The sequence below is a fragment of the Eptatretus burgeri genome, chromosome 15 (genome assembly GCF_056783735.1).
Source record: "Eptatretus burgeri isolate ZD-2024b chromosome 15, Ebu_testis_v1, whole genome shotgun sequence".
NCBI lineage: Eukaryota > Metazoa > Chordata > Myxini > Myxiniformes > Myxinidae > Eptatretus > Eptatretus burgeri.
The window spans coordinates 43,684,364-43,697,564 of NC_140975.1; the positions used below are offsets into that span (position 1 = coordinate 43,684,364).

Genomic DNA, 13,201 nt, shown 5'->3' on the forward strand with positions numbered 1-13,201 from the left:
ACTGCGAGGTTCCTTGGAATTCACCTGGGTTTTATTTTCGTCTGTGTGTGTGGCGCCGTCTGCTAAGTACAACTGCATAAGTGTTTTCGATCATTGTAAATCTCCTGTATATCCGCGATAAGCTTGCTCTGTGTCCTTGCTGTAAATAAAACAATTGCAGAAATGTTCCCAGTTCGTTTCCGTCCTTTCTTTCATTGCTCTAGCATTTTTCGGATCTGAGTTTTAGCCGGAGTTTTGGAGTTCTTGGAGTTTTAGCTCCAAGTCACGTGCTATCGCTTTAACTTTCTTACCAGCTTCATAGTCGTTTATAATCTTCATTTTTATCTCAAGATCAATAGCCTTCCTTTGTTTTGCGAAATATGTAGTCTTGGAGATTGCGACCGCCAGTGTAGTGAATATTGACCGACTGCGGGAACGAGACTGAGAAAGGGTGATGCAAGATGAGATGCTTGACGCTGAGACGCCGCACTGCCATTTCCACAACCAAAGTTCTCGCACAGCGTACAATACCGACTGGTCGGAGAGCTGGTCGTAAGTCCACACGGTCGTTAAACAGGTAGGTCGTTAAGTGAGGAGTGCCTATATATTGTTACGGTTCTCGGAACCGTATGCATACAACATACAGTTGTCCCGAGTCAGTTATTTCATTAATATACGTGTAGTTATGTCCCTACCTTTTGTCTAGTGGGAAGACGAGGGAGTGTGTTGCGATGGGCTAAAGTTAGGATTAATAAATCATTTTTCCCCTTTTATTTTATTTCCCCTTTTATTTGATCCACGGTACCTTCATCTCGCTTGCTACCCTCGTCTCGTCTCCTGAGCCCAAATCCCGAAGGGCACTTTGGGCTGGACAAGCGCTTCCACCGTCTACCCACTGTCTACAGAGACTCGTTTTCTGAGGCAGAATCCTGAGGTTTGTTATAGTAGCTGCGCCACCATTCACCTTCCCAAACCCAGACACGGCGGTGTGGGCGGTCCTTACCAATGTCTGGGCGGGGTTTCGGCCACACAAAGGCGGACCACATGAAGGCCTGGTCCAATCGGGATCGACAATGACGTCGACTTTGCCATGGCTCCACACCGAACTCCGTGATCTATAAAGTACGGGACAATTATCAGAGTAGAGTGCGATGCGAGGGAAGGTTGTCGTTGGATTTGAAAGGTCGCAGTTGGTTTTTGAAAGGGAGAAGTCTAAGTTGCTGGATGCTAAGGACCTTGACCAAGCCTCTAATCTGGTCATGCCTATGACTCAACTCTCGCCTCTTTGAACTCCGCCAGACACGATTACCACATGTGCGGCTGTGGACCGAACTGCACAGCTTTTGTCGGGTGCCGCACCACGTAGCGCCCCTTCCCTCGAAACGCTCAGGTACCAAAAGCTGTGACCTCAACTCCCTCCCTTCCTGGCTGCAAAAGGTCCCCTTTTCTTTTCATTAGGTTTATTTTGTCTGAGTGTGTGTCTGAGAGTGTTGGCACCTGTCCGTTAGATACGCCTGTATAAGATCTTTATTGTTGTGATCGTTGATTTTATTATTCTCGCGTCAAGTCTGCACTGTGTCCGCTTTTGTAAGTTGCTTGTAAAATTGCTGCACCACACCTTTCTCATCTTTCCCCTGCATTACATACCAAATAAACCTTTTTGTTGTGCCACATGCTTTTCCCCGCCTTATTGGAAATAAATAATTGTAGAAATGTTCCCAGCTCGTCTTTGTCTTTTCCTCCATTGGTCCAGCATGGTTCGAATCTAAGTTTAGCCGGGTCTTTATTACCAATAATCTGTTCCTTCGAGCCGGTATGTCCTGGGCAGTGCCACTCGACTGCATCCGATCTGGAAAGGTAGTCGGTAGTTGGCAGAGTGATCCGGTTCGGGCAAGGCGTACCGAGGGCATGGTTCCCCGGTAGTCGAAACCACATGGTTAATTAGATAACTTGTTTCTAGATAGGAGGACCCTACGCTACGCGGTTGTGAGGTATTGGCATCCACGGTCGCGACCCGCCGCGTCACGGAATTATCCGTGAGCGACAGCCTACAATTCCGGGGAGTCTGGTGGGAATCGACGTAGCTTTCCCCCACCTCGTGGTCGTTCTCCGCCGGACCACCGGCCCCCAACAATCTGTATATATGTATGCATATATATATATATATATGTATATATATGTGTATGTAAATCTATATTAATATTTCGGCACGCCCCTTTCTTTGTTCCACCATCAGATTTTTGTTACTGCATGAAATGAAACAAGATTTGGCACATATACTAATGATATTATTGTCTTCCTGAAGAGGCCCGTCAAAATTCGTTTTGATGCATTTTCACAAACTCCAACCGATTCCATTCAAATTCGGTACAATTATGGCTTTTGGTCCAACTTACGTCGTTGGCTATAAATTTTTTCCATAACACTTCCGATATTCAAAAAAATCGATATCGCTTATGGGATTTTCCATTCAAATCCACTCAAGTTTAAGGTCTACGGGGGATGCAAATTTCCACTTTTCCCCGGGCGCTGTTTACCTCCGCTACACCAAGCTGTTAGGGTTAGGGTTAGGGTTTGTGTTAGTGTTAGGGTTAGGGTTAGCTATCCTAACCCTAACAGCTAACCCTAACCATAACCGCTAACCGCTAACCCCTAACCCCTAACCCCTGACCCCTAACAGCTATTCAGGAAATTTGCAAGAAAGCCTGGGCAACGCGGGCTTTATTGCTAGCCCGAGCAACGCTGGGCTTTACTACTAGTATATGTATATATGTGCATATATATATATATATATGTATGTTGGATGTATATATGTATATATGTATATGTATGTATATGTATATATATGTATGTATATATATTTGTACGTATATATATTTGTATATATATATATATATATATATATATATATATATATATATATATATATATATATATATATATATATATATATATGGATATACTGTATGTCTATATGTATGTATATATATATATATATATATATATATATATATATATATATATATATATATATATATATATATATATATCTTCTTCTTTTTCTTTCGGCTGCTCCCGTTTGGGGTCGCCACAGCGGATCATCCGTATGATCGGCATAGTGATTTGGCACATGTTTTACGCCGGATGCCCTTCCTGACGCAACCCTGGTCGCCTCTTACGACACAGGGATATGGTACACCTATTTTAACCGGGGTATACACCGGCCCCGTATACTGGTACTCATTTCGCCGACCTCGGAAGGATGACAGGCTGAGTCAACCCCCTGGTGTATTAATTCAGTGGCCAAACGGGGTTTGAACTCAGGACCTTTTGGATCCTAAGCCGCTGCCCTAACCACTGCGCCAACACCAGGCTATATATATATATATATATATATATATATATATATATATATATATATATATATATATATATATATATATATATATATATATATATATATATATATATATATATATATATATATATATATATATATATATATATATATATATATATATATCTATATTTATATGTATATATATATATATATATATATATATATATATATATATATATCTATATGTATGTACTGCATATGAATGTATATATATATGTATGTGTATGTATATGTATGTACATATGTATATTGTTGTGGATCTCGCCACTCCGGCATGCGGGCGACCGCCTATAGCTAATTTGCGGCCGCACGCGCCCACCGAACGTGGCAATCCAGTCGCAGCTTTCGGCTCAACGCTGAAATCCAGCTACGCGTGTGCTTTTAACCACACCACAACCTTGTCAATGCTCTGCCCGCACGCTACAGGGTCGATCGCCGAATTGTCGATTTACCTAATTATTCACGCGGACAGACTACTGAGAGGTTGTACCTCAACGGGACCTGCTCGGAAATGAGCCGCTTTAAGCAGCTCTTTCCGTCTGCGATTGCCGAGCGGTTTATTATCGCCAAGCCCCGTTGGACCCGATTATCTTATCGGTGTTAAAAACCAGCTATTTATTCTGCACGCAATTATGGCAGTTCAATGGAGAAAGGGATGCAACAAGCAGGTGAATATTCAAACAATGGGGGTATTTATTTTACACGCATGAAGTCAATGAAGCAATGGGGTGGGGGGGGGGGATGGGGACAGGACACGAGCAAAAAGACCTACAGCCGTTGTTTAATCAGTATGTACATGCACTTATAAAAATCCTACTTAAAGGACAAGGCGCCACAGACTTCCATGCAAAAACCCCCGAAAAGAAAGGACCCGGGCTCGTAAGCCTTTAATATTTCTCAGGGCCGGGATGACCGCAAGGCTCTGAGAGGCCGGGCAGGTTTCCTGCCACCCTCGTGGTGACTTGCTGGGCCCTGGTTCGGCGACCCTCGGTGTCTCTGCCCGCACTCCACTGGACTCCACCAGTGCCTTCAACGGCGCCTCCAATGGCGATCCGGCTGGCGACTCCTGTCCAGCTCTCTGTCCAATTCCACTCACTCCGGACTACAACACTCAACTCTGGCGCTCTCCACACCGACTCGCCAAGGAGACCAAGCAGAGAGACTCTCTGATCAGCTCGCCAACCGCCCACACTCTTTCTCGGCATTCCAATGTGGCCCTTTATCACTCTGGGGCATTCGCCCCTCCCTTCTCGGCGCACGGGGGAAAATTCCCGAAGAGTTCTTGGGTTTTCATACGTTTAGTAACCGTCACTTCTGTTTACCCGTTCTGAGGGATATCGGGGCTGGAGTTGTCGTGTTGTTCTTTCTTCAGAGTATTGGGTTATTCTTAACCGTTGCTTTTGTTTGTAGAGGAGGGCTGGTGTGTTGTGGAGATTGACGAGGTTGTTGAGATGTCGTTGTTGCAGTGTGGTTGGCGCTGTGGTGGGGATGGCGTGGTTGTTGAGATGTCGTTGTGGTGGTGGAGGTGGCATGGATGTAGTGGTGTCGTTGAAGAGATGCTGTTTGTTTGAGATGTTCGTGGTTGTGGAGAAGGTGGTGAGGAGATGTTTAAAATAAAGATAGAAAAGAATAATACTACCTCAAGATTCACAGCCCGGCACATGAATAATTCCCTTTAGACATTGGTGGGGAAATCTAATCTGGACAAACACACTTATCGACATAACTGATCTTCGGGGAACCTGAATGGTGTTCTATGAATTTCCACAACCGTAACAATATATATGTATATACGTATATGTCTTCTTCTTCTTCTTTCAGCTGCTCCCGTTAGGGGTCGCCACAGCGGATCATCCGTGTGATCCGCATAGTGATTTGGCATAGGTTTTACGCCGGATGCCCTTCCTGACGCAACCCTGGTCGCCTCTTACGACACAGGGATATGGTACACCTATTTTTAACCGGGGCATACACCGGCCCAGTACACTGGTACTCACTTCGCCGACCTCGGAAGGATGACAGGCTGAGTCAACCCCCTGGTGTATTAATTCAGTGGCCCAACGGGGCTTGAACTCAGGACCTTTTGGATCCCAAGCCGCTACCCTAACAACTGCGCCAACACCAGGCTCCCGTATATACGTATATGTATGTGTATATGTGTATATATATATATATATATATATATATATATATATATATATATATATATATATATACACATACATACATGCATATATTTATTGTTGTTGTGGTCACAGGGTATAACGAGAGGGGTTAGGAACGATAATCCCTGTTTTTTTCCCTGGACTGATTGGGAATCGTAGGCCATCGCACACGAATAAGTTTGTGGCCCGGCGGGTCGCTTGTCGACCGGCGACCACGAACACCAATAATTTGACCACCTGACCGAGTGTCGTCTGTCTTACTGCAGTTTAACTAGGAACACCTGGTCGACTTGTCAGGGAATCGTGCCCTTGATGTGTACTCGCGTTACTTACCGTATCAGGTGCAGCCAAGCGTAGCTGCCAAGTATGCACTGGCTAATAAGCAGATTTTGGGGAATAACTTCCTGGCTATGCTAAGGTGCGGACCTTGCTGGACCAATGGAGAAAAGACAAAAACGAGCTGGGTACATTTATAAGAGAGCAAATTAATTTTAACAAAGTGAGGAAAGTTATGTGGCACAGTATGGGATTTGTTCACAAGATGTACAGCAGGGGAAAGCAAGGGATTCATGGGTGTGGCAAAAGAAATGCAATATTCACAAAAGAAGCCAGTGCAGATTTACCCTGAATATACTTAGACAATCTTAAATTGCACTATACATGACAGGCACCATCACACACACACAACCGGGAAAATTATAGATAGCCCAGAGCAATAAGAGGTAGTTGAAGGCAACGACCTCGTGGTACCTGGCACGGTCGGTGGACCGGCACAACCCAAACGCTTAAAAAGGGGAAGAAGGGAGGAAAACTGAAGGTGTCTATGTTGTGGGAGTGAGAGGTGCGAGTACACAGCAGCATGTCGTGCGGCATGGTGAAAGAGGAAGGTGTGAGAGGTGCGAATCAGTAAGGTCGCTCTGCAAAGAACGCTTGTTTGGGACTTGCCCTTACTGATTACTCTTGTGCAACCACAGTGGACGAGCGATCAATGCAAGAGAAGATGCATAAGAGAGAGACCTTAATGGAGTTGTGTAAGAGTTTGTAAGTGTAAATGTTGGCTGCTGGATGCAGCCGAACACTGAGCGTCGGTGACCCGGGGGTAAATCGTGGCTCATTCTGGCAATCGCTGGCTGCTCCAACCTCTCCTCTCGGTTGCGCCGACTTGTGACGAGATTCGCTCGGATGCTGGAGGGCTCTCTGATGACCACCTCGAGAAGTGAAGAGAAATGAAGTCTGCCACAGCTTGCCTCAAGATTGCAATTGTAAGCCAAATTGCTCCTTTTATGGGCCTTGAGCGAGGGAGGAGCTAAAAATCAGATCAAACAATGCTGTAGGCATGTCTGAGCTCCCCGATTGGTGCACAGCAGTTGCCCCGCACCATAGCCACACCCTGCCAGGCCCAAGAATAAAAAATGGGCCCATTCGACCTTAGACCTTGCCATGCATCGGAGCTCCGAGATTAACATGGGGCGAGAGTTTTCGGGAGTGCTCTCCAGCCCAAATGTGGGCTGGACTCCAATTTAGCATGACCATTTAGGGAAACGCCAGCGCTATCCGTATGTCTTCGAATGAATCCCAGCGCATGCTTGTGCTTTGAGTTACATGCCGAAACATCCCGATTCTCATTGCTCTCGTTCCTTCAGAATCTTCCCAGACTGTGATGAGCGTCCAGGGGATTAGATGGTAGTTGTGGCGGTTGTAGGAAGGTGAGAGAATGTTGTGGCATTTGTGGTGAAGAGTTTGGGAGAGGTGGCTGTAGATGTGGCATTGCAGTAAAGAGGTTGAAGGAGAGAAGGTGTTCATAGCTGTGCCGTTTGTGGTGAAGAAATGGACGTAGGTGGTTGTGGGGATTTTTGGAAGACATGTGAAGTGGTTACGGTGAGCATTTTAACATTGTGGTGAGCATAACGAGGGTCTGAGGTGAGGTGGCAGTTGGATTTTGGCATGCAGTCTGAATGGAAATTGGCACGCGTTTGCATAGGAACGCTGCTGTGCTTCGTATTCCTGTCACCGTTACTGTTGTGTATGCGTGCTTGCTTGTGTGGTTTATGTAAGAGGTAAAGTCAGGTAAAGGAATGAAATAAAAGAAAGGATGGAGGATTGAAGACCGAACTAAAAACCCTACGCAACACATCCTTCCCATTTACCCACTAGACATATGGAAAGGACTAACTAAACACATACTAATGAAATAACTGCCTTGGGATCGCTGTATGTTGTGTGCCATTGCCTCGGAGGAGTGTCGGTTTTACAAAACAGCAACAATACACATCTGTGTATGCTGATAAGATTAAACCAAGATTTTCACAACTTACCAATACGTATTGGGTATGTAGCAGTAGTTATTTATTTAATGAAAGAGCAATCTTATTTTTTCTGAGAGAGTAGACCAGCTTCACAAGCATTGAGTAGCCAGACACCATTCAACCTGGGATATCCCTTGGCTACTTACGAACAGTCTAAGCATCTGATAAACATGAGTGATCTTGTTTTCTGTCGTCATTCACTTAAAACAAACCTCTCCATAGCTTTTCCAAATATAAAGCTGCCGCAGTGATTCAGAAAGGCCATCCATTGTTGTGGTCCGAGTGATATCATCCCCAAGGGGTATTGTTCCCAAAATGAATGTGGAATCCTTTGGCTTCCTTCAGATAAGTGGCTGTAACTGTAGGGGAAACTGGAGGGACCGAACTTGTTTAATGGTTGTAACACTGGTGATTGACAACGCTTAGCTTTTACAATTCAAAAAATCTATGGCCTCCATGATTTGACAATTTGATATTATCATCCACTTCAAAAGACAAGAATGGTGTCAATGACTTGCGACGTTGTGAATAACCGTCATTATGGTAGTGTCTCATCGCACATTGTATCATGTTGTGCAATGGAATAAATTTCATTTAGTTCAAAGTTCAACTGGATATTAGTATGTCATAGTTTGTGAAATGTCCTTTATTTAACCTTATCCAGTTCAGCTGAACTTCCAAGCCTTTTCCCACAGGCCCAGCATGGTGCATTGTCTGCATCGTTGCCTGGCAACCTTCTCTCCTCGCCGTCGTTTTCCACTCCTCAAATGGGTTCCAAAGTATTCTCTCCATGCTTTTGGATACGATACCATCGCAGGCCTCACCGTGGGCCTTACTGTTGTACCGCAGGCCTTGGCCTACGCACAGCTCGCAGGCCTTTCTGTGCAGGTAGAGTGCCATTTTGTTTTGTAAACATGCAAATTAAATGTTTGTTTTCTTCACCACTATTTTGTTCATCTTTCGCTTCTTTTTCTTTTGAAGAAAAATAATGTTACCTAATATGTTCAGTCGAGCAGGAATAGACAAATAATTGGTGTATGCAAAGTGAAGATGCTTGACAAAGGGGTAATCTCAATATTATGTACGAGCCGATATCCTTTTCAAGGACAGGTCATGGGATGGAATGCCATTTCATGGGATGAGAGGACCATATAACAACAACAACAACAACAACAACATCATCATCATGACGAACAGAATAAATGAAGATGACATCGACACCGACAATCCCGTAATGGTTGGGCTTGAAACTGTCCACCAGAATGTCATGAGACATCATCCAGCATGACGATCACCTTGGCAAAAGTCAACTTTCGGCTGGGCTGAATGGAGGGGGAGGGGGGGGAATAAGCGGGCTCTTAGTTAATTTAGATGCCATAAATAGAATTGTAAGACATTGCTAATCATCCCTACGATGTGTGGTGATGATGTGCGAAGCAGTGAGAGGAGATAGGAAACTGGACAGACAGATTCCAAAAAGGCAGGTGTTGAAAGATTTCTTCTCCAATAAAACACCATCGCAAATCCCCACACTTCCCACCTCATTGGGGGAAGTTGAAAGATTGAAAGTTGAAAGATGGCAAAAAGTTCCACCAGGAATGATCCAATATCAGAGTTTGAGTTGAAAAAGTCTTCTGTTTTGACCTCCATGAACCTAAGTCCCCACCCCCTGAGGCATAAACCAGGGGTAAAATCCCAAAAAATCATTACATATTTCATGCGTCCCCCAATGCTGATTGCGTATACAAAGTTTCATTAAAAACGTTTTTTAAAATAACAGCATTTGCATTGTTCTAGTATTTAACCTTTTGACCTCTCAGGGAGCGGAGCCAAAAATGATACTGCTCTTGTGACTTCTTGTCATGAGTGGTGATTATAACTACCAAGTTTGGCGAATTTCTGCACAACTGTTTCGGAGGAGATATCATGATGGACAGACGGACGAAGCTGATTACAATATCCCCCCCAGTTTATGTTTTTTTTTTAAACGTGGGGATAATAATGTCAAATCATCTTCTTTTTCTGATCATTTTCTTGTTCAGGGTAAAAATGTTATATCTGACCCTTGCACTTGCCTTGCTGAGTACATTATTTATAGATTCTAAGTCGTGTGCTTTCAATTAGACGTCGTCGTTCTTCTGATAACTCACAAACTAATGTGATATATATATATATATATATATATATATATATATATATATATATATATATATATATATATATATATATATATATATATATATATATATATATTTACCAAACCCTTCCTCCTCCCACCCCCTTTCCACCACTCACAGTTTGGTCTATATTCTTCTATCATGGGAGGCTTTGTATACTGCCTATTGGGAACGTCCAAAGATATAACCCTGGGCCCAACTGCCATCATGTCTGCACTCATTGCGCCATTGGTACATGGCGATGTCGTGTATGCTACCATCCTTGCCTTCCTCTGTGGTTGCGTCCAATTGCTTCTCGGATTGTTTCAGCTCGGTACGGCTTCTCATAACAGACACTTCTTTGAACAGTGTGAATGTGCTTTGCTATTTGTTTATTACTTATCATTCAGCATGATTGTTTGAATTCTTAGTTTGAAACATTTGACCATCAAAGGCCCTTTTTTGCTTGATCTCCCATCTTCATCATAAGAAAATACTTTGAGTTCCAATTCTAATTTGAAATTTACAAAATAGAAAGTCATGGCTCATAGATGAGCAAATCTAGAAGTTTATTTGCTGTTACTTTGAGATTTGATGCCTTTGTTGGTGCCTTGATGAATGATAGTATCACAACAAGCTTTTATTGAACATTTTTCTGAAACATGAATGGAGGTTTAAAAAAAAACATTTTTTTTAATGGTTGCCACCTATTTAATGGAATCTGCAAGACATGGCACTGAATATGTCATAGTGAAACTATGACAGTTTATAGCCCTAAATATCGTTCTGTTCTTTCTTCATTAAAGAATAGTTTCTTGAAAGTAATTATTCGCAGCGGGAGACGGGGTTTTGCAATCACTTTTGTTTCGGCGTGTGCCTGTCTGGCGTGTAAAAAAAAAAATCACAACTTTTTTTTACCATTTGAGTTTTTGTCCTCAAATTTTTAACAAAGCTTTAGTATGAGAATATGGAGAAGACAAATTCATAATTTGGTCAAAAGGTCAAAGGTCAACGTCACATAAAATCGTTAATTTTCATCCAATTGACCTGAAATTTTAAGAATTTGCATATTGGGTCACTGAATTGGTTCACCAATCAAAAGATAGAAGCCGATTGTCTTTTTTTTATTACAAAGGTCAAGGTCGCTTAAAATCGTCAATTTTAGTTGTTTTTGTCGCGTTTAGCACACGGAAAAAGAAGTCCGAATACAAAGCAGACGTGGATTGGCTTTGCATTTTCAGATGTTTTGTCGTTTTAACTTTGTTGTTGAGTGATGACACGAGCCTGTGTGTCCAAACATTATCTCTTGCACCTCCACATTTTTCCGTGTGTGTGTGCTTACCTGGCTATTCACCTCCCCTCACTCCCTCCCCTCCCCACCTTTCCTTGTTTTCCCTCCACACAGGCTTTATCATGGACTTCATCTCGGAGCCAGTAATTAAAGGGTTCACTTGTGCTGCTTCCTTAATTATTTGTGTCACCCAAGTCAAGGTTTGTTTGACTGTGGTGCAATTGTGCGAATAGTTATCCGGGTTCATATTACCCAAGACCTTTAAATCTTTATTACAAACTGAATTGCCTTAAAAATAAATACAGAGCAAGTTTTCCAGCTTAACAGACCTTATGTATCCACAAAAATGCCATTTTGTAACTTCGGAGAAGCAGATGACACCCTATTGCCATGCTGGTAAGAGCAGGCATGGACATGAGCTTGTGGTTAAAATAGTGTCTGTGGACATTCTTTCTCAAAGGCAACCTATATAATGCAGCAACATTGTTCTCGTAATTTGATCTAAATAAATTTCTCATTTACATGATCTGATCTCGGCTGTTCTTGTTCGCCCATTGCTGTGACTGTTATCATTGCGACAGTTATTACAAAGTTGTTTTCTGTATTATTTTATTGTCTTGTTTGGTGTAATTTATTGCTTACTAGCTTTTATAAATTATGGATACCATGTGGTTGTCTGTGGGTGTACAGAACCTTCTTGGCCTTCAAGACATACCACGGCAATTTTTTTTGCTGGTTTACCACATATTTGCCAAGTTGGCTGAAACCAGGTGTGGAACTAACCTGTGCATAGTTGCATTATTTTTATGGAGTCTGAGTTCCCATTGAACCAATACATGGTTTGCATGATCCTGTGTCAGGCCAGGTGATGCTACTTTGGGTTTCCTGTGCATCATATTCCTCCTACTGCTCAAAGTCATTCGGTGCAAGGTGGAAGACGTGGACTCATTAACAGTGAAGATTGCCAAGAAGATCACATGGTTGGCTAGTACAGGTCTGACACAGTACTTGTCTTTATTTATTAGTTTTAATTTTTCACTTTCTCCAGAAAAATGAAAGCTGAAGTAATAACCCTATGACCAGACTCAGTGGCTTAATGGTGAGAGCATCTGCTCTGAGTCGAGGAGGTCAATGATTCAAACCCTGTCCGAGTCATACCAAAGACTTTTAAAATGGTACATGCTGCTTCCTTGCTTGGTGATCAGCATTAAAAAGGATAGAGTATGGACAAGCAACCATATGTTGGCAATCATAGTGAAGGCTTTGATGGGCCAAATGGCCCCCTCTTGTATTGAAGTTCCTTGAAAGGAAACAACTTGTTGTGGAAATAGCTCCAAGAGGTTAATAAATGCTTAATTATAGCATAGTTATTTCATTATTCAGTGTTTTAGAATATATGTTGAGTAATTAAATGTCATATCAGATATGCGTTGCTATTTTATTTGGATAGATAATGTCCATCTTCATATTTGTCTGTCTAAAAACCACCAACCCTTTCAACCTTTTATTTTGTGAATAATCTTCTGTTATCTGTCTTAAATGTCTCTTTTCTTTATCGCGCTCTTCTTTTCTTTATAGCACTTTTCTATATTTTATGGCACTCATGCACCCAAAGATCGGCACTGCAACCTGTGAAATTGGATCGTGTCACAAAGTAATAATCACCAGGCACCCAAAGATCGGCACGGCAACCTGGGAAATTGGATCGTGTCGCACAGTAATAACCACCAGGTACCCAAATGTTGGACTGCAGAAAGGGGTTCGTTCTATCCACCAAGCCACCAGCGACCAATGGTGACCAGGAGAGGAGAGACCAACTGTGTCGGTAGTGGCACGAAAGTATAAAGGCGGGTGCATCTAGGGGATGCGAGAGAGATACCTGGACTCGGCCTGAGGCTTGGCTT

General features: G+C 42.8%; 1 protein-coding gene across 8 annotated transcripts in view; it reads left to right on the forward strand.

The window, feature by feature from the left end:
- The window catches only part of SLC26A11 (solute carrier family 26 member 11), an 81,826-nt gene that overhangs the window by 28,715 nt on the left and 39,910 nt on the right, over window positions 1-13,201 (forward strand). For 4 of the 8 annotated variants that reach the window (XM_085858236.1, XM_085858235.1, XM_085858239.1 and 1 more), the window contains exons 2-6: window positions 8,546-8,738; window positions 10,148-10,340; window positions 11,412-11,497; window positions 11,988-12,067; window positions 12,158-12,291. In XM_085858236.1, the coding sequence (XP_085714362.1) occupies window positions 8,546-8,738; window positions 10,148-10,340; window positions 11,412-11,497; window positions 11,988-12,067; window positions 12,158-12,291 (686 nt within the window). Of the gene's footprint in view, window positions 1-408; window positions 557-8,545; window positions 8,739-10,147; window positions 10,341-11,411; window positions 11,498-11,987; window positions 12,068-12,157; window positions 12,292-13,201 lie in introns of those variants that run through there. The other 4 variants (XM_085858241.1, XM_085858240.1, XM_085858237.1 and 1 more) reach the window with 3 other exon arrangements.